At 37.3% G+C, this 23,273-nt stretch overlaps 1 protein-coding gene across 1 annotated transcript in view; it reads right to left on the bottom strand.

Annotated features, from left to right (window-relative positions):
* Window positions 1-23,273, bottom strand: part of LOC111820235 (S phase cyclin A-associated protein in the endoplasmic reticulum-like) — an 86,158-nt gene that overhangs the window by 46,289 nt on the left and 16,596 nt on the right. The window contains exons 3-4 of the mRNA XM_023729872.1: window positions 15,193-15,310; window positions 4,566-4,636 (exon numbers count right to left, since the gene is read on the bottom strand). Of these exons, the coding sequence (XP_023585640.1) occupies window positions 4,566-4,636; window positions 15,193-15,310 (189 nt within the window). The remainder of the gene's footprint in view (window positions 1-4,565; window positions 4,637-15,192; window positions 15,311-23,273) is intronic.

The following is a 23,273-nucleotide window of genomic DNA, read 5'->3' as shown; positions in this document are numbered from 1 at the left end:
AACAACATGCGTACTACTGTTTCATGAGAAACTATTTGTTCTGTAAGCCTTCACCTGAAGTACAATTAAAAAAAAAAAAATTTAGGACTGTTACACTTATTGGAAAATTATTCTTTTTATCATTATGTAATTTCCATCTTTATCCTTACCAATGATTTTCAGGTTGAATTCCATCTGATCTGATATGAATACTGCTATACCAGCTTTGAAGTATATCTAGAATACCAAGTATTTGCCTGGATTTTTCTTTGTTGTAAACCTTTCTTTAAGGTTTCATTTTAAGTGTATCTCTTGTAAGCAGCATTATCATTCAATTTGGAGGTAAGAGTTTTAATCCAATCATCTACTTTTTAATAGATTAATTTAATCCATTTAGATACATCCCATCTACTATATTATATATAATTTGTATTTATATGGAGTTAGATATACTCCATATAAACCAATATAAATTCCATATATTTATACTTATATCCACCATCTTCTTTTGTATTTTTTACTCAACCACGATTTTTCCTGGCTGCTTTTCTTCCTTCTTCTGTCTTTTGTAGAACTGAAAAACTTTTGCTTGTTCACTTTCTCTTCTCCTCTGCTTGTTTAGAAATCATGGCTGATATTTTTATCCTTTTTTTATTTTGTTGTTGTTGAAAATATACACAGCAAAACACACACTAATTCAACAGTTTCTACATGCACAATTCAGTAACACTGACTACATTCTTCAAGCTGTGCAACCATTCTCACCGTCCTTTTCTGAGTTGTTTTCCCCCATTAAAATAAACTCACTGCCCTCTAAGGTTCCTATCTTTCAAGTTGCTGTTGTCCAATTTGATCTCATAAAGATAGTTCTTAAAAGAGCATAATGCTCAAAGCAGACATTTTTTACTAGTTAAACTAAACTATTGTTTGGTTTTAAGAAGACTTCCGGGGATATTTTTGATTTAAGGTTTAAAAATTATCTCAAGGCAGTAGTTTTAAGGATTCGTCCAGCCTCCATGACTCCAGGAAGTCTGAAGTCTATCAGAATTTAAAATTCTGGTCTGCATTTTCCTCCTTTTGATCAGGATTCTTCTATAGAATCTTTGATCAAAATATTCAGTAATGGTAGCCAGGCACCATCCGGTTCTTCTGGTCTCATGGCAAAGGAGGCAGTTTTTCAAGGAAGTCATTAGCCACACATTCCATTCCCTCTTCCTATTCCAGATTCTCCTTCTTTCTCTGTTGCTCCAGGCAAACTGTTGTGTCTTGGATGGCTGCTTACAAGCTCTTAAGACCCCAGGAATTACACAATGAACTAGGAGGTAGAACAGAAGCACTAAACACATTATTAGGCTAATTAGCTGGGATGTCCCACAAAATCATGACCCTAATCCTCCAAACCAGGAACCAAATCCCATGAGGTATCTGGTTATATACATAAGCCACTTCAGCAGTTCTGTTTTTTTTTGGGGGGGGGGGACGGTCATTGTTATAAATATGTCTATCACACAACTTTTGCCAATTCAACTTTTTAAAGGAATGGTATTTTTATTCTTTTAGTGGCTAGCCTTAAATTATTACCACACACACATAAGATTCATATTTTCCAAGCAAAGACTTTTTCCTAAATTAGACAAGGATTTTATCACTCTAACTCCCTTCCAATCTCCCTACATCTTCTATGTTAATACTATCTAAAATTGTAGTCCCACCTTTCTAAAACAATAAATTTAATTGTTGTTTTTTTTTAAAAAAACAAACAAAAAAATTATTAGTAATGGGAACCTTGGTGGCATAGTGGGACTAAGAGCTGTGGCTGCTAACCAAAAGCTAAGCAGTTCAAGTCCACCAGCTGTTCCTTGGAAACCCTATGGGGCAGTTCTACTCTGTCCTAAAGGGTCGCTATGAGCTGGAATCGACTCAACAGCAACGGGTTATTAATAATTAATGAGATTTACTAACGTATTTTACAGGTATCTTTTTATTAAACTCTTTCTCTCCAGGTTTCCTTTTCTTCTTGCTGAAGTACATCTTTCATAGTTCTTTCATTAAAAACCTGTAGGTAAAAAACAGTCTTTGTATATCTAAAAATGGCTTCATTTTCTCTTGCACTTGAATGATCATTGGCTGGGTTAACAGTTATTTTGCCTCATAACTTCAAAGATATTGCTCCACTGTTCTTTTGTTGATAACAAGATTGCTATTTCTCTGTCATTCCTCTGTGGTTTTGTTAACTCCCTGTAGTTTTAAAGAAAGGAGCCCTGGTAGCACAAAAGGTTAACCGCTCAGCTGGTAACCAAAAGTTCCATGCTTTGAACCCACCAGCCACTCCGTGTAAGAAAAGACCTGGCAATCTGCTCCTGTAAAGATCAGAGTCAAGAAAACCCTACAGGGCGGTTCTACTCTGCCATATGGGTCACTATGAGTCAGAATCAACTCAATGGCAAACGACAACATTTTAAAGATTTTTTTCTTAACCTTGATGTTCTGCAGATTCCCTAGAATGCACCTAGGAATGGACCTATTTTTATTCATCCTGCTCAGTTCTTAAACTCAGCTTCTGAGTTCTCGAGAACAACACAGTAAGGAAAATTTTCAATGTTATTTCTTTACATACTGCATGCCCGCCATTTATTCTTTACTTTCAGAAGTCTAATAAAACATATATTAGAATTTCTAAATCTTAAATTCTGTTACATTTTCCATCTCTTTCGTTTTCTGAGATATGTTCTAAATCCTCCTCAATACTGTCTTCCAATTCACAAATTCTCTAATTTCTTTGTCCAATATGTCATTTATTCCAATAATGGAAGGTTCTTAAAAATTCATTGGCAACTTTCTAATTTCTAAGATTTCTAATTGATTCACTTTTATCTATAAATGTTCAAAATTAATATCTACCTTTTTTTGTAATTTCTTCTTCTTGTTTTAGTTATTCTTTCCTTTGATAAACTTAAACTCATTTATTTGAAAGTTCTTTAGAAAAATGCGATTTTTTTCATTATCTAAGAAGTAAATTCTCTCATTTGCACAATGTTGTCAATATTTTATGACATTATTTTTCCCATGTGCTTTGTTATTTTACTTTGCAAGCTTATTTTGAGTTCAAGTTTCTTGTATTTTACTTTTTTTCCTTTTCTCACCCTAAGTTCAAACCTCGTATTTACTAGTTTTATGGTTACCATCATCTGGCCTACTATGGTCCCACTTCTCAAGGTCTTGCATTGGGACCTTACAAGTCTCATCCTTCAAAAATATGGCAGATTCAGTCCCAAACCAGAGGGCCACTTGAGTGGCTGTCTCCACTCCCTTCTATCTCTTCAGGCATCAGCTATCCCAGGCCATAATCCCAGGCAGAATGTAGCTTTTTTTGTCTGCTAGTGCAGAGCCCTGCATAAGCCTCCAGTTTCAAACCATGAGCCTGGATCTGTCTCCCCACCACAAACAGGGCATTTCAGCCTCCTACATCCCACAGCAACCGATCTTCTGGATGCTTCTGTCCACTAAGTTTGGGAACCTAAACTCCATTTACCTGTCGTTGTATGTTTCTGTTTTATTTCTGGCCCACAGAGGTGTTTACCTTATTTTTTAAAACACTGTCTTTACTTTTTTTAAAAAATTATCATTGATGCTTCTGTGTATGGGGAAAGGAGCATCCTTGTGAACTCACTCACACCCATATCTTGACTAGAAGTCTGTGTTTTCCTTATATGAGGTTTTTGGTGTACATAATACGTGCTAAAGGAGCCCTGGTGGTGCAGTGGTTAAGAGCTTTGCTGCTAACCAAACGGTCAGCAGTTCAAACCCACCAGCCGGTCTGCGGGAGAAAGATGTGGCAGTCTGCTTCCATAAAGATTATACAGCCTTGGAAACCCTATGGGGCTGGTTCTACTCTGTCCTATAGGATCATTGTGAGTTGGAATCAACTCAATGGCACACCACAACAACAATCCATACTAGTACACGTAACGGCAGCAAACTAAGATAAACTATATGAAAAGTTCAGAAAAAATAACTATGGATTAAGAAGCTAACTATAACTATGCTATCAAAAAAAAAAAAACTTTTTTAAAAATAAAGTAAGCTTGTTTTATCTAAAATTTTAGTACAGCAATTTTGAAAATGTTAAGAGTCCATATAGCTTTACTGTCCCTACAACCTACAGCCATCATTATACCAAGAAAGAAAATCATAAAATAACTCACAAATATGGCATGTGTGGCACAGGGATTAATAGCAGAAACTGTAGAAATTGACAACCTGGGTTCAAATCCTGTCTGTGTCACTCACTAGCAAATTCAGTAATCTGTCTCTGCCTCAGTTTTCCTCATCTGTAAATGAGGCTAATAATAATGCCTACATCAAAGAGTTGTTATTATAACCAAATGACTTAATAATTGTAAAACATGTAATACAAGCTAGGCACATAGTAAGTACTAGATACATGTATTAAATACACAATATTACATTAAATTTTTACATGAAAATATACAACACTCAAACCCTAAAAAAATTAGATTTTATAACATAATATATTCAGGAAGTGAAATTAAAAGTCAATAAGTGAAAAACTGTATATGCTATACCTGTTTAGTAGTTTTATGAGTGCCTTGAATTGTTCTCTTCAATTTCCCACCAGTTTGGCACTTAGGCTTTCCTTCAAGGCAAAAATAAAAAGTAAATAAATAGAGATCAACAAATAGATAAAATAAAACTGAACCATGGGTAGTGAAAAAACAAATTTCCAAAGTCCCAGAGACTGCTTTTCTAGAATGGCTTTCTCAGAACAGGACTAAATCAGCTTCTTAAAAATGTCAGATACTCTGGCAATTTAAAAATAAAGTGAAGTTGCTGAAATCCTCAACATATATTCAACTCTGGAAAATATTTCTTTGAATTCAAATTTTATTTCAGCAAAATAATTAAGAATACATTTTTTACCATATTAAAAACCAAATATTTTCTGTTTTAATTAATTTATCTGATTTATGAAATATATAGCTTCATTTCAATTGTTTGTATTTTTGCAGTTAACAGATACAGCTCTCTCATTTGTTCTTTTTTATAATAAGGAAGACTAATAGTTGTTTTGTAATCATTCTATTCTTGAGAGCAGTTCAAAACAGGAATAAAAGTCTATAATGTGTGCTACAGATTCAACTGTGTCCCCCCCCAAAAATGTGCTGAAATCCTAAGTCCTATACCTGTAAATAAGAAGCCCTGGTGGCACAATGGTTAAGCACTAGGCCGCTAACCAAAAGGTCCGCACTTTGAACCCATCAGCTGCTCCATGGGAGAAAAAGACTGGCAATCCGCTCCCGTAAAAACTACGGCCCAGGAAGCCCTATGGGGCAGTTTTACTCTGCCCTACATGGTCACTATGAGTTGAATGAACTAGACGGCGCTCAAGAACATAGAGCATAGAGTGTTGACCACTAGAATATACGCTCCATGAGGGCACGTATTCTTGTCCTTTCTAATCTTTGACTATCCCAATAGTCCCTCGCATGGAGAAGTACTCAATAGATATTATGCTGAATGAATCATTTTATGAGCCAAGCTGTTTTTTATCCATATATTTTTTTTCTCATAACTTTTTTTAAAAAAAATAATAGCATGGCACTCATTATTTCCTTTAATCAGAAAAATAAACCTATGTTTCCCATGGGTGGGCAGCCCTGGGTGACTACCAGATGCCTGTAAATCTGCCCACTGTCCCTGCCGCTGGGTCTGCGAGTGGAGGCCAGGGTGCAAAGGGTCCAGGTGTCAGGGACACCTGCCTGGGCTTCAGAACCAGCACGGCACTGGGGCTGTGCCCACCCTCCCCACCCCCCCCCGCTGCCCTGTAACTAGGGTGACTTGCAAGGCTGCCGCTGTGAATGGGGCAACATGGAGGCGCTGAGCTGGTGGCCGTCTCACCTCCCTTCTGGATCAAGCATCTCTCCATAGCCGCCACTGCCATCACCCTCCCTGGATTCCCATCAGCCCCCATCCCTCAGAAGCACTGGGCATGGGGCTGCCCTGAGACAAGGTCAGGGCCAGTGGGGCCACGTCCTGAAGGTGGGTGTTCCGGGAGGCCAGTTCTGGGGCCCAAGAACAGCCCTGGAGCATGAGGACCCTAAGAGGGCAGCTCAGCAGCCAGACAAGGCTGTAGGGGAGATACTCTGAAGGGGCCGAACAGGGCACTCGCTGGCCTAGAGCAGGGTGGATGGATGAGCCCTGGCAGCCACCCCCCCAGCAGACCCTACAGTACCCCACAGTCTGGGGTGTAGCCAGGCCCACGAGCACAAACACACAATATCAAACATGCAGACATGCCCACTAACAGGCGTGCACACACACGCACACTCGCACACACACCACGTGCAAATACACCACACCCACGTACACACACCATACCCACACACCACTCTGGGTGGGTTCGAACCACCAACCTTCCAGTTAGTAATTTAGAGTTCAACTATTTGCCCCATCCAGGGGCTCCATCTCAGAGTAACTTGGAAATAATTAACTAGCTAAAGACAGGTTTCCACATCACTCCCTTATGCCTCTCCTCCTAGCAGTGTCAGCTCACACAGGAAACACCCCTCTCTTCTCTCGGTTCCCCAGGGACCCCCTCCCCTCAACTGACAAGCAGTTCTGGGCCACTCTAGAAAAGCCTACATCCACACAGTTACTGTCTCCTCCCCTTCCTCCAAGCCCAACACATGTCCAAGGTTGAGAGTTATTTTCCCAATTATCTCCATCTCCAAAAGGAATTCTGGTTTGGCATTTGTTTAAGCTCCAAGAAAGGTATTTCTTTCAATGTCATGGTCCGATGAAAGGAAACTATGTTCTGCGATATTCAGAAACCTTCATGTGAATCATCACCTAGAACTGTAACCTCAACTATGCCTTACAATCCAACCTACGCACTTGGGCCAAAAGCTGTCACTGACTTCTACTAAGATTTTACTCTGTCTATGTTTGTGTTGGTGGTGCTGAGGACGGGAGAGTGGAGAGGGCAGATTAAGAATATGTGAGTGTGTATGTGGCTTATCCCACAAACTAGACAATAAGCCTCCTACAGGACAGAAGCTCTGTCAAGCATCTATTTTCCACATACTGCCTAAGCACACTGCCTACCAATAAGTGCTTATTTGGTGAAAATGAATGGACAAACTGAATTTGATACTACATACAGAGACACAAGCTTGCAAACATCCAAAAAAAAAAAACCAAACCCGTTGCCAATGAGTTGATTCCGACTCATAGCGACCCTAGAGGACACAGTAAAACTGCCCCATAGAGCTTCCAAGGAGCACCCGGCAGATTCAAACTGCCAACCTTTTGGTTAGCAGCTAGCACTTCACCACTACACCACCAGGGTTTCCAAACATACACAGAAAGAAACAGAAATATGTTTTAAATTATTTAATCACTAAAAACGATTCCCATAAAATCCAGCGCATAAAATTGTGTGGATGATGATTACACTGGTCATCAATGGGTTAAATCAGGCCTACCATTTTCTACAGCACATAGAATATACTTACCGCTGAAAGAGTTCCAGGATTTCCCAGGGAAAATAAGCTACCCACACGCACCTAGTGCTGCCATAACACAAATGCCACAAGCAGGTGGCTTTAAAGAACAAGAATATATTGTTTCACAGTTTTGGAGGCTACTTTTGGTAGCCTCAGGTGTTCTTTGGCATTTCTTGGCTTGTAGAGGGATCTTCATATGGTGTCTATCTTCCCCCGCATGTATCTCTGTGTCTATTCTGGTCCTTTTATAAGATACCATACAAAAGGGATTAGGTTTAGGACCCACTCTATTCTAGTAAATCCTCATTAACATAACAAAATAAACTCCCTATTTCCAAACAGGGTCACTTTCACAAGTACAGTGGTTAGGATTTCACCATATATTTTGGAGGAACACACTTCAATTCACAACACCACACTTATATTTTCATGCAGAAATTATAGTACATACATTTCCTCATTAAGTCTGGAGAAGTATGAACATACCACAACAGCAAAACCTGTTAAAATGAAAATTTTCGAAAGATGCAAAAAGTAAGACTCCTGGCACAGTCCTTCTACAATTCCCAGAATGTGACTTAAGGACCTCATAATTACTTGATACAATGAGGGCATATAAACTAGACCTAGAAGATCAGATTATTGAGAAGGGGGAGTAGAAGAAGTATCAGAACACTATTTTAAACTATTTAAATTGTAAGAAAACCAATCTTTTGCAAGCATTAAGCTGGGGGTAGGGGGACAGAAACAAAAATTATTTCTAAATGTTCAACAAGAATACCTAATGAAAAGGGGCCCCAAAGACAAAAAATATCAGAAACCCTTTGTAGATTCAGGATTTACAATCTGGAATCATGATGGCATGCCTTTCGTGTGTTCAGTGGTTTCCTGATAGCTTTCTTCCATTCTCGCCTCTACTTCTCAAGGATCCTTAATAATCTATTGTTAAAGAGTTGATTTCTTCCTGAAATGTGATTCAGGGTAAACCTCTTAACCAATTTTGTCCTCAGTTTCTCAATCTGTAAAATGAAAAGAATGACTCTAAAGTCTCTTTTGGCTCCAAGGTACCACAAGTTTCCATTTATTACTATGTCCAGAATAAATACATGCCAATATCTCTTTTCATGAGGATTTTTAAATCTGCATCAAAGAAGAAGGTACTAAGATTTTTTTTTCCAAATAAATAAAACATGCCAAATAATACACTAAGTTTTAAAACACTTGAGCAAGTTAGAAACATAAGTGAAAGACACTTGTGGACAGTTTTAACAGACAAATCTGGTCCCTGAACAACACAAAACCTATTTTTAAAACAGTGATCTTTAAGGCTTAGATTGAAAATAACAGATTTTACCAAAGGTTCTCAAAGTTTCAGAAGAGTGGGCCCAGAAACAGACCCACATAAATGTAGTGCTGTGACCAAGGAGCAAAGGTAATTCAAAGCAGAAAGGATAATGTTTTCAAAAAATAATGCTGGAACAACTGAATGTCCACAGGCCAAAAAAAAAATGAATCTCATCACAGACCTTACACCTTTCCCAAAAATTAATTCAAAATGGACCACAGACCTAAATATAAAACACAATACTATAAAACTTCTAGAAGAAAACACAGGAGAAAATCTAAGTGACCTTCAGTTTTTAGATACAATGCCAAAAGCATGATCCATGGAAGAATAAACTGATTTAAGTTTGACTTCATTAAAATTAAAAACTGCTCTGCAAAAGACACTGTTAAGAGAATGAAGACAAGCCACAGATTAGGAAAAAAACATTTGCAAAACACATCTCTGATAAAGGAACTGTGTCCAAAATATTCAAAACAAACCTCTTAGAACTCAACCAAAAGAAACCAATCAATCCAATTAAAATATGAGCAAAAGATGTGAAGACATCTCATCAAAGAAGAAATACAGATGGCAAACTAAGCTTATGAAAAGATGCTCAACATTACTTGTCATTTGTTGTTGTTGTGTGCCATCGAGTCAATTCTGATTCATAGCGACCCTATAGGACAAAGCAGAACTGCCCGATAGAGTTTCCTAGCCTGCAATCCTTACAGAAGTAGATTACCAGGTCTCTTCTCCCATGCAGCCACTGGTGGGTTTGAAACACCGACCTTTAGATTAGCAGCAGAGCACTTAAAACGTATTTGTCATTAGGGAACTGTAAATTAAAACAACAATGCAATACCACTATGTCTGTTAGAATGGCTATGGACTTTTGTTAATAAGAATTTTGGTTCATTGATTATAACAAATTTATCATAATAAAGTAGGATAATACTAATAAGACAAACTGGGCATCGAGTATGCAGGAACTGTACTATCTTCTCAATTTTTTCTGTAAATCTAAAACTGTTCTAAAAACTAAAATCTAAAGAGAGAAAGGAATTAAGAGAGTATGCTACAGAAAACATGATGAACTTAATGTCACTGCATTGTACATGTTAAAAATGTTGAAACAGAAAATATTTTGTTATATATACATATTTATCACAATAAAAAATGGTTTTTTAACAGCCAAAGAGAATGCATACTTGGGGGGAAGGGTAAAACCTTGTCAACTTGAATCTAAACTAGTAGAATCTGGGCAGGTACAACAGACAGGGCATCAACAAACAGCTCCCTCCCCTCTCGCCGTCCCCCTCCCCAAAATAAAAAACCTCTTGGCTTCAGCTAGTGGGTTTCTACATGCTTCTTATTGGTATACCTAACCTAGGGCTTGTAGAAGATCCTAAGTGGGAACACCTGGCTGAAATGAAAAGAAAGATGTAGAAAAACGAGCAGTCTCTAACCAGGTACTTCTGGTCACAGAAATACAGAAATTTTGGCCATAAACAAATTCTCACACAGATATTCTCATACAGAAAATGTTAACTAATGATTAAAGACAATATAAGATGACCAGAGCAGATAGTGTGATGGGTCTTAGACGTGAGACTTCGCCCAGCCTCAAGGGATCTAATTAGATAGAAAAGAATGAGGTTATCTGAACAGAAGCGAAGATATGAGGAAAGTGTAAAAATAAGTACATCTAAGACACAGGAACACACGATTAATAAAAGAATCTGCCTAAAATAGATCTCTGTTGGGCAGGAAATAAGGTGGAAAAAGGCTAAGTCACAGGGAGCCTCAAATGCTGGGCTAAATTGTTTTTATATCACCAAATGCCGAGGAGGTGAGAGGGGTCTGACGTAAGGGAAGGCTGGAAGACCACTGGCAGTTTTTGAGCAAAAGAATAATGAAAAGTTGTTTTGGGAATAACCCAAAACTAATGATAAAAAATTTAGGAACAAAACAAAGCTAATGACTTAAAACAGGGACATAGAGACATCAATCTGTAAATGACGACAACATCAAAACAACAAAACGAGGAATAAACTCTCAAACACAGAGGAAATCAAGGAGATATCAAGTAATAAAAGACTATTTCAAACTTAGGAACGTAAGGGTAAATTTCAAAGTAACCATAAAGAAAGTTAACAAACCTACTCATCAGAATAAAAAAGAAAAAAAACAAAGTCTCAGTAAATACAAAGTCTATAATAAAAGGGGGAAAAAAAAAAAAGAAAATCCACAAACGAATTCACCACAGGAAAGTAAGAGGAACAAAGAAAACACCAGCAACACAAAAAAAGCACAACAATAAACTCATACCTATCGATAATCACACTGAATATAAAGGGCTTAAATGCGCCTGTAAAGAGACAGAGTGGCAGAATGTATAAAAAAGCACGACCCATCAATATGCCACCTACAAGAGATATACCTTAGACACAAAGACATAAATATATTAAAAATCAAAGGATGGAAAAAATATATCAGGAAAACAGTAACCCAAAAATATAATGTAATCATATATATAATATAATATTATATATATAATATACAACCTCAGTGGCAATATAATCTAAGATAAAATAGACTTTAAAACAAAATCAACTATAAAAGACAAGTAAAGGATATTATATGATGATTAAAAGGACAATACACCAAGAAGATGTAACCTTAATAAATATCTACACACCCCATGACAGGGCTCCAAAATACATAAATTAAACTCTAACAGCACTGAAAAGAGCAACTGACTGTTCCACAATAATAGTAGGAGATTTCAACACACCACTCTCAGTAAAGGATAGAACATCTAGAAAGAAACTCAACAAAGACACAAAAGATCTAAAGGCCAAAACCAACCAACTTAACCTCACAGACATATACAGAACACTCCACCCAACAGGAGCAAAGTATACATTCTTTTCCAATGGACATGGAACATTCTAGAGAATAGACCAAATTTTAGGCCACAAAACAACCTCAATAAAATCCAAAACATCGAAATAATACAAAGCATTCTCTCTGATCACAACATCATAAAAGTAGAATTTAATAGCAGGAAGAGCAATGAAAAAAAATCAAATACTTGGAAACTTAAAAACACCTTGCTTAGTCTGGGGGTCTTAAAAGCCTGTGAGCAGCCATCTAAGATATTCCACTGGTCTCACCTCTTCGGGGGCAAGGGAGAATGAAGAAAACAAGATACAAGGGAAAGATTAGTCCACAACTACCATGGCCTCCACCAGACTGAGTCCAGTACAACTAGATGGTACCCGGCTACCACCAATTGCTCTGACAGGGATCACAACAGAGGGTCCTGCACAGAGCTGGAGAAAAATGTAGAACAAAATTCTAACTCACAAAGAAAGACCAGACCTACTAGCCTGACAGAGACTGGAGAAACCCTGAGAGTATGGCCCCCGGACACTGTTTTAGCTCAGTGATGAAATCACTGCCGAGGTTCACTGTTCAGCCAAAGACTGGATAGCCCCATAAAACAAAATGAGACTAATGGGGCACAACAGCCCAGTGAAAAGGACTAGAAGGCAGGAAGGGACAGGAAAGCTGGTAATAGGGAACCCAAGGTTGAGAAGGGAGAATGTTGACATGTCATGGGGTTGTTAACCAATGTCATAAAACAACATGTGTACTAACTTTGATGAGAAACTATTTGTTCTGTAAACCTTCATGTAAAGCACAATTAAAAAAAAATTTTTTTTTAAAGATTAATCAGGCCTATAAAACAAAGAATAATATGCAAGGCATTTGCATCATAGTTCAGTCAAGTATACGAGACCAAATGGGCAACACCTGTACAGAGAAGCAAGGACGAGAAGGCAGGAAAGAACAAGAAAACTGGAAAAATGGACACAGAGAACTTGGGGTAGAAAGGAAAAGGGGGAGAGTGCTGACACATTGTGGGGACTGCAACCAATGTCAGAAAACAATCTGTGTATAAATATTTGAATGAGAAACTGATTTGCGATGTAAACTTTCACGTAAAACACAACAAAATAAAAATTTATGAACAGATTTATTCAGAATTTTTATATAAAGCATACTGTAGCATTCCATTTTTCTAGAATGCAAACATATGGTGAACTGAAGTTACAAGAATTATTCCTGGAGAAACTACACTAGGGACTGAGATTCATTATGGCGATCCTCATGTAATTTATTTTGGTGTTGGCGAAGAATATTGACTATACCATGGATGAACAAATCTGTCTTGGAAGAAGTACAATCTGAATGTTCCTTAGAAGCAACAATGGCGAGACTACGCCTCCCATACTTTGGGCATGTTATCAGGAGGGATCATTCCCTGGAGAAGGACATCATGCTTAGTAAAGTACAGGGTAACTGAAAAAGAGGAAGACCCTCAACAAGGTGGACTGACACAGTGGCTGCAACAATGTGCTCAAGCATAACAACGACTGTGAGGATGGTGCAGGACCATGCAGTGTTTCGTTCTGTTGTACACAGGGTTGCTATGAGTTGGAAGCGACTCGACGGCACCTAACGACAACAATGTCCTTTATAAAGTGACCCTAAAAAATTCGAACATTATCTTCAAAACCAAAGGAAGACTGAACCGCATTAGCGTTAAGCTGGAATGATTCTGGTGTTCTACACATATTTTATCCTAATTCTCTGACGGCTAGCTTAGCACATGTTGCCTTCTGTTCAAGGCTGCTGAGATGGGGGAAAAAAATACACACACAAACACACAAATTATTTTTAAAAAATAAAATCGTAACAGTACTGGGAAACAAAAAGGGTACTATCATCATGCCAAGAATTTTGAGGAATTCAGAAAGGCAGATGGGATCATAAGGAGCTTATTACTATTTCATTTCTTGGTAATAAATACATATCAACATTATTTGCTACCGTCGTTTTATGTTTTCTGGTTGTAAAATACAAAAATAAAATAAAGGAAAAAGGAAAAACAAGAGTGAATTTTTGTATAGCTTGAAGTATCCTATTATATAAGGATGTTCCCAAAGAATGATAAGGACATGTCAAAAGGAAACAGGAGCCAGTTTGAAGGGATTCCCACTAGAAAAGTCTAGAACAATTAGAGGATCATAATACAGTAGTGGATTATCACTCATTAAATAAGCCATGAGTCCGTACAAATTTAAATAAATAATATTTACATACATAAATACACAGAGAAGGGAAAGCTCTTCCTTCATTAGAATGCCAACTAATAAATGCAGAAGGATTGATGGAGTTAGCAAATCACCATTTTGCAACCATCAGAGTAATAATTTACTCAGCCAAGAATTATCAATGGAAGCTAAAAGTAGTGGGTGGATCATTTCAAGAGAAACAGGATATTTACATAGTCTCAAACTATCTTCCCACAAATTACTCATTAATTATAAAGGAAAAAAATATTTACTTCACAGTAGAGAAACCTAGCAGACACCTGAACCAAATGATTAAAGTTGACAACACTACTAACAAGATAAAATGACATCATATGCTTCCTGTGGTGCAATGAAAACAACATACCACTTATACTGAATTTGTGCTAAAAATGTATACCTGAATCTAATCATGAAAAAACATTAGACAACCCCAATGTGAGGAATATTCTACAAGCCCTTGGAAAATTTCAAAGATAGGTCTCCTCTGACATATTCCAATCTCCTATTTTCTTTATCCCTATCCAAACTTCTAGATCCCAGGAACACTGGAATCACACTGCCCCTAGCAATCAAAGGGAGGGGATTTAAGAGAGAAGATTTTTTTTCTGGTCCAAATAATAATAATGAGAACTAAAGGAATATAATTATCTTTTATTTTCTAAATCATTACATTAAATTACACCTAACCATGGTAAGTACAGTGGATTTTTTAAAAACTTATTTTTTCATTTTTATACTAAGAATAAAAGAAAATCTATATTTCCTGTAAGTTTAAAAAAAAAAAAAAACTATCTCCCAATCATAACATACAAATCCAACTTCATTCCTACTAAAACAGCCAACCTGACAATAACACTTTTATGAAACCATTTGTATATTAGGTAAAATAGGAAAGCAACAAAAAATTCTTTATCTTACTTAACATATATTAATTTTCCCAAGAGTTGTAATTGTAAACAGTTTTCACAATATATCTTACTGTTTAGGAATAAATATATTCTTCTAAGATCCTCAACGAGATGGACTGACACAGTGGCTGCAACGATGGGCTCAAGTGTAACAACGATCATGAGGACAGCACAGGGTTTCATTCTGTTGCACACAGGGTCGCTATGAGTCGGAAGTGACTCGACAGCACCTAACAACCACAACAATTTACATTAAAAACAAAACTGATTTTTTTAATACATACCATCATCATCTTTGCTTTCTAGTGGAACACTCCAAGCTATTAGATTTCTTGCTGTACGACCCTCCTCTGCAACTATTCTCCTTACTTTGTCATGACTATTGGAGCGCTGGAATGAAGCCTATGTACAGAAAAGAGAAGATTTATTAGTTTATCTCAAATAAACATATAGAATATATATGATAAACAAATTCATTATTTCTCACATTTTCTCAGGAAGAAAATACTTAAAACTAATCTGAGATTTGGAGGAGGGTTAAACAAAGACAGTAAGTCACTAGTCTTTTTTAGGTCTAAAAAGACTGCATTTTACAAGTTTAAAAATAAATTATTTCAAGAATAAATATAATCAAACTATATGTACATAATGTATATATCTTATTTTTGTCTGTGCTATCCTCACCCAGCCTGAATGCAGCTCTAGCCTACAGGTTCAGCCCCACCAAGGCTCTGGGCCAGTGGGAGCCAGGCCCAGTAACATAAAGGAAACTACCTCCCCACTAATGAATGCTGTATGAAAATAGTCTGTTTTTATAAGCCAAGTATGTATGAGAGGAAAGGGATCATAAAGCATCCATATAAGTACCAAGATATACCTAACCCTTAACCACATGTGGGCAACAGGTCTCTTTCTGAATCAAGTTCACCACTGGCCCAGCCCCAAAATCCCAATCCAGTAAGTGGGTGCCTTCACCCCCTCTTCTTGTTCCTGCCAGCCTGAACTTTTAGCTTTCTTGGAATTCTTAGGCAACAAAAAATTTGCTGGGTATTTACTATGTGCAAAGCATATGCAAGACACTCAGGAGAACACAAAGAAATATGAGGTATTATACTTGTCCTCAAAATGTTAACAATCCAAATGAGTAAGCAGACATAGCAGAGCAAAAAAATAATATATATTCATCCCCTTGTGTAATCCCTTCCCCTTGAATCTGGCTCTGTGACTTGCTTTTTGACCAATAAATGAGGTAGAAATGAAAATGCATGACATCTGAGACCAGGTCATAAGAACCTTTTCAGCTTCCACCCAGGTCTCTTGGAATGCTCTCAGGATAGTCGTTCATAAAACCCAGAGATGAGAAGCCCAAGCCACAGTAGTCAGACCATGTATAGGCACTCTGGTTGACAGCCCCAGATGAACTCCCAGCTGACAGAATCCACTGCCACAGTGTCAGTGAGCCATCTTGGACATTCCAACCCAATCAAGTCCCCAGAAAACTGCTGCAGCACCCCAGCCAACACCACAGCCGAAGAGCTATCCATTCAACCCACAGAATCAGGAGAAATACTAGGAACTATACGTATGCACTGGTAGAGGGTCAGCGAAACAAGAAAAACCCTCAACGAGATGGACTGACACAATAGCCACAAGAATGGACTCAAATCTATGATCATGAAGACAGCACAAGACCAGGCAACGTTTTATTCTGGTATATACATGGGGTCACCGTAAGTCGAGCCAAGTCAATGGCAACTAACAACAACATATGTATACATACTAACCCACACATATACATATCTGTATCTCTGTGTGTGTGGTCATGTATAAAAAACCATGAGTTTATACTGATACTTCTAGTTTCAATCCTATATCACAGGGTTCACTTTAGCCTTTCCCTTTCATTATTTGTAACTTCTTTCTCCAACAGTAAGAAACCAGGTTCTCATTATCTACAATATATTCACTTACCTGTTCAGTTCTAAGACACACATGAAGTAATTTCGGAATTGCTAACCCATACTCCCATATGCATTTACTAACTAGACTACAGCATTTATGTACAGTTTGTCTTCAGCCTTATAGTATCCAGTCAGAGCACTGTTTTCCAAAGTTACTTAAGTTGACATCCTCAACTTCTTCAGTGTGGTTATTTATTTGTAATGTGTTACAAAAGTGTATTCCATGCAAAAGTATGGAAGAAATACACAAAGATGTATTTAGATGGAAGGGATACACAGAGTCACTGTAACAAAAAGAACTGGTCAATGTTCAACCATTTCAGGAGGCAGCATATGATCAAGAACTAATGGTACTGGAGGAAGAAGTCCAAGCTGCACTGAAGGCACTAGTGAAAAACAAGGCTCCAAGAACTGACGGAATACCAATTGAGATGTTTCACAAAACAGATGCAGCGCTGGAGGTGCTCACTCATCTATGCCAAGAAATTTGAACGACAGCTACCTGGCCAATGCTACCTGGCCAATGGACTGGAAGAGATCCATATCTGTATCAATTACAAAGAAAGGCATCCAACACAATGCAGAAATTATCAAACAGTATCATTAATATCACACGAAAGTAAAATTTTGCTGAAGATCATTCAAAAGCAGTTGCAGCAGTACATCGACAGTGAACTGTCAGCAATTCAAGCTGGATTCAGAAGAGGACGTGGAACAAGGGCTATCATTGCTGATGTCAGATGGATCTTGGCTGAAAGCAGAGAATACCAGAAAGATGTTTACCTGTGTTTTATTGACTATGCAAAGGCATCCAACTGTGTGGATCAGAACAAATTATGGATAACGCTACAAAGAATGGGACCTCCAGAACACTTAATTGTGCTCAGGTGGAACCTGTATATAGACCAAGAGGCAGTCATTTGAACAGAACAAGAGGATACAATGTGGTTTAAAATCAGGAAAGGTGTGTGTCAGGATTGTATCCTTTCACCATACTTATTCAATCTTTATGCTGAACAAACAATCCAAGAAGCTGTCCTACATGAAGAAGAATGCAGCATCAGGATTGGAGGAAGACTCACTAACAACCTGCGATATGCATATGACATAACCTTTCTTGCTGAAAGTGAAGAGGACTTGAAGCACTTACTGGTGAAGATCAAAGACTACAGCCTTCAGTATGGGTCAAACCACAACATAAAGAAAACAAAAATCCTCACAACTGGACCAATAAGCAACATCATGATAAATGGAGAAAATACTGAAGCTGTCAAGGATTTCATCTTACTTGGATCCACAAATCAACATCCATGGAAGCAGCAGTCAAAAAATCAAATGACGCACTGCACTGGGCAAATCTGCTGCAAAAGACCTCTCTAAAGCGTTAAGAAACAAAGATGTCACTTTAAGGACTAAGGTGCACCTGGCCCAAGCCATGGTATTTTCAATCGCCTCATGCATGCGAAAGCTGGACGACGAATAAGGGAGACCGAAAAAGAATTGACGCTTTTGAATTGTGGTGTTGGCGAAGAAAATTGAATACACCACGGACTGCCAGAAGAACAAAGAAATCTGTCCTGGAAGAAGTACAACCAGAATGCTCCTTAGAAGGAAGGATGGCGAGACTATGTCTCACATACTTTGGACCTGTTATCAGGAGGAATCAATCCCTGGAGAAGGACATCATGCTTGGTAGAGGTTCAGAGAAAAAGAGGAAGACCCTCAATGAGATGGAATGACACAGTGGCTGCAACAATGGGCTCAAGCATAACAACGATTGTAAGGATGGCACAGGACTGGGCAGTGTTTCGTTCTGTTGTACACAGGGTCACTATGAGTCGGAACCGACTTAACGGCACCTAATGACAACAAATGGGAGGAGTGAATAACTGCTTAATGCATTCACTCAACAAATATACTATATGGGAGACATTTCATTAGAAGGACTGGAAATAAAACTGTAACCATGACAAAGTTTCCCCCCTTATACAGTTTAAAATCCAGTAGAAGGGTTAAACAGGAAAATTACTAATGAAATAATATAAATTTCAGGTAGTGATTATGAAAAAAAAGAAAGCAGGATAGAGTAATAAAAGGTATTGAGGAAGAACTCTCTGGGGAGGTGACATCTTAATAAAAAACTGAATTACGTGCAGAAGCAAGCCATGCAGAGATCTGGAGAAAGAGCATTCTCAGCCAAGGAACTGGAACTGCAACCCTGCCAGGCACGCTTGGTTTATCCAAAGCGTGCTCGAGTAGGGAAAAGAAAAGGAGCATCCAGGGACCAGTGGATATAGCACCTAGGAGACCACATTAAGGACTTCAGATTTTGTTATAGGAAGTCAGTGGAAGGTTTGGGGAGCAGGAGTGTGTCATTTTTCTGCTTCGCATTTTTTTGAAAATCACTTGAACTGCTTTGCAGAGACTGTACTGGTACAAAAGTGCAAGCAGAAAGACCAATTACTAGTTAATACATTAGTTCAGGCAAGAGATGACAGTGGCTTTGACGGTGGTAGTAACGAGGAATGGTGAAAAGCCAACTGGGAGATAGGCAGGTAGGTAGGTAGGTACACAGGTTGGTAGATAAGAGATACACTATTTTTTAATTTGAAATAAATTCAAAATTATAGAAAAGATACAAATTAGTACTAAGACTACCCAAAATATCCTTAAACATATTTTCTGAAACATTTGAGAATAAAGTGCTGTCATGATACTCATTGCCCCTAAATAGTTTAATGTGTATTTCCTATATTCAAGGTACTGTTACATAACTACACTACAACTATCAAAAAGAGGATATTATCACTGATACAAAACTATTACCTAAATAACAACAACTATTTAAATTTCACCACTTGTCCCACTAATGCCTTTGATAGTATAAGATAAACTGACAAAAGATATCAGCCCAAGTCTTCCAGAAGCTCTACAAACCCCAAGCAGGACAAATACCAAAATACAGACACACAACTAAGCATATCATAGAAAAACTGATGAAAACCTGAAACAAAGGTAAAATCTTAAGAGCATACAGAAGGGGAAAATCTCATTACCTTTAAAGAAGAGACAATAGGATAAACAGCTCTATACCGTCCAGGAAGTGATAAAATTATTTATAATAAACTCTAATAAATCAATAACTTACTAGTGATTATTCAGTGGAAGAGTAGGATCAAAAGGCTGACTGAAGTGGGTTCCATAGAGAATGAGTGAGAAAATAGAGACAGTGAATATAAAATAGTTTTTGGGTTTTGCCATAACAGAGGACAGTGAAAGGAGAAGCTGAAAATGAATTAAGATGGATGATAGTACCTCATATTTTTACGCTGAAGGGAGTGATCCAAGAGAGAAAAATTTTATTATGTAGAGAAAAGAAGGAATAACCATAGCAGCTAAATCCATGAGTGACAAGGATTGGGTTTCAGTACACAAATGATGAGTGAACCAACTAGTGCAAACTTATCAGGAAAACAAAGACTGCTATCTTCTATTCTAATACTCTGTGCTGAAAGGCTAACCCGAATTTTCCTCTCCAGAACTTGACTTTTTTACATCTTTAACATAGCCAACCTATACCCACATTCCTTCATTCCTCTGACCTTATCCTGGATATCAACATGGCATCTACTTACCTGAGTCATTAAGCCTTCACTGGAACTCATTTTATCTGTGACCACTGTCCCAGGTCCATCCTGTACACTCCAGATTTGAAAAAGTCTTAAATCATCTCTTCTCTATTTATTCCCACACTTTGCATAACAACATAACACCATGAAACCTTGTTTAGCTTAACACATCTCCCAAGATTATAAATCAATTCTATCTAACTTATGTTGGCATTTATCATTTAGCTAAGCATTGTTTTAACCAAGAAGTATCAATCTTTCTTCCTACTGCAGGCCAGATGGACAAGTTTAAATACATGGCCTACTTTAAGCTCTTTTTCAGATAATTCCCTTATGCAACCAGTATTTTAAAATCTTACAGGTACACATATAGATACATATCACATCACAAAATTCACTATCTCATAGATTATATTCTAACTCAAGAAGCATCACACAGTAATGAGTTTCCAGAAATTAAACTGGATGGCCAAGTGACAGCAATACTGTAGTCGTGCTAGACCAGAAAATTGCAAAGGTAATATTCTTCCATAAATATTTCAGTCCTACCATAAATTTTATCAAGTTAGTTCTTTTGTACTTAGTACACACATACACATGCACACATGCATTCAAACAAAAGGTCACCAGCTCAAAACTGTTTTTATTCTTAATTCCAATTTTTCATATACAAATATACTATTAACTACTCATCTAATTACAACATCTGACTAAAAACCATTTTTTCAATTCAAAGCACAGATGCTTTTCTGTAATATACTCAAGGAACTCCATTCAGTAAAAACCCATAATTCTAATCATTTTTAATAATCCAATTCTTAATTTTAAAAAAAATCAGTAGTAACTTATACACAACTTTAAATCTCTTAATGTAAGTGTCAGGGTTCAAAATGCAATGAGTCTGAGATCCTACATTCCATTATAAATGTCTATTTCCAACAGTATTTTTACCTAGGTTCTTTTCTTCCAGGAGACTTAAAATATATATTTTCATCCAAAGTCACAGTGTGCCACCTAGTGCTATATGGAGATTTTACAGTAGCTTATTCAAATACTAAAAGTTTCAATAAAGGGCATGAACATCAGTCCTGAATGAAAGTTTTTATGTCTGACTCTTTCCAGTATATAATCTAAGAAAGCAAGTGTTCAGAATGTTAACCAAAGTATGTATTTCTGAGCCTTATTCCTAGATTGGGAAAAGAAATTCTTAACTTCTCTCTCTCCTAGGTTAAAAAAATCTAAATAACTTCTACTTTTACCTTTGCTTATAATCTTGAAATAGTTATAAGCATCAGTTAGTAAATATTTGTATCTGCACCTCCACAGAAATTTCCACTTTACACACATTCTTCAAAATCCATTCAAACTACTTTTCCACAAAACGGAATTCTCGTATCTTATTTAAAATGGTTTTTCAGTTCTCTGAATAATTCAGTAAAGAAACTTTCTCTTAAATTTCCACTACTAAAGCCCTTGATAGTATGAAGGAAAAATTAATAGTGAACACCAAGAGTACATTAAAATTCTAAGAATGGTAGTACTTGCATATATTTTTACAAATCATGAAACACTTGAGAAACCATGTAACTGGTACAATTTCCCTAGCATTACAGAATAATGGGCTGGAAACCTGTTCAGTAATGTCTGATAGCTTTGTCAGTTCTTACTGATATTTCACATGTTTCTAAAGGTAAAGCCCTAGCTGAACTGATGCTGTCTGTACTTTTATTACAAGGTAGGGACAGTGGGGATAAAACTTCCATCTTGTATGAGTTATTGTATTTTGAGGTCTCTGTTATAGCAGCAAGGAGCCACAGTTACACAGTGGTTAAGCATTCACCTGCTAACCAAGAGGTCGGCAGTTCAAACCCACCAGCCACTCCGCAGGATGACGATGTAGCAGTCTGCTTCCGTAAAAATTACAGCCTTGGAAACCCTATGGGGTAGTTCTACTCTGCCCTATAGGGTCACTATGAGTCAGAATCGACTCAATGGCAATGGGTTTGGGTTTTTTGGTTATAGCAGATTATCCCACAATCTAAATAACATATCGAGTCTTAACAATTTTATCTCTTAAATATAATTTGAAACCATAAATTCACTACTACCCTGTTTTAAGTCATTACCATCTCAAGCCTAAATCACTGTTAACAGCCTCCTGAGACAGAGCCTATCACATGTTCACCAAAACCACTTGCTTTTCCTCCTAGTACAAAGCTAGACATTGCCTAGACTCTCTTGCAGATAGACGGTCATGCGGCTGAGTTCTACCCAATAAAATACAGGAAAAAAATCACAGATGATATGATCTTATATATACAGAAATCCCAGATACCACAAGAAAGCTAACAGAGCTAAGAAATGAATTCAGTACAGAATACAAGATCAACAAACAAAATTATGTGGGTTTCTATACACAAGTAATGCACAATTTGGAAAAAAAAATAATAAAGAATTCCATTTACAATAGTATCAAAAAGAACAAAATACCTAGGAATAAATTTAACCAGGGAAGTGAAAGAACTGTACACAAAAAACTACAAAACACTGCTGAAAGAAACTAAAGAAAACCTAAATAAATAAAAAGACATCTGGGGTGCATGGATTGGAAGACAACATTGTTAAGATAGCAATACTACCCAAAGCTATTTACAGAGTCAATACAATTCTTATTAAAATTCCAACATCATTTTGTGGAAAAATGAAAAAAGCCAACCCTCAAACTTATACGGAAACGCAAGTGGTTCCAAAAAGCCAAAACAATTTCGAAAAATA

The sequence above is a fragment of the Trichechus manatus genome, unplaced genomic scaffold (genome assembly GCF_000243295.1).
Source record: "Trichechus manatus latirostris isolate Lorelei unplaced genomic scaffold, TriManLat1.0 scaffold00030, whole genome shotgun sequence".
Classification (NCBI taxonomy): domain Eukaryota; kingdom Metazoa; phylum Chordata; class Mammalia; order Sirenia; family Trichechidae; genus Trichechus; species Trichechus manatus.
The sequence above is the reverse complement of the archived record's forward strand: the minus strand, read 5'-3'. Positions and strand labels throughout refer to the sequence as shown.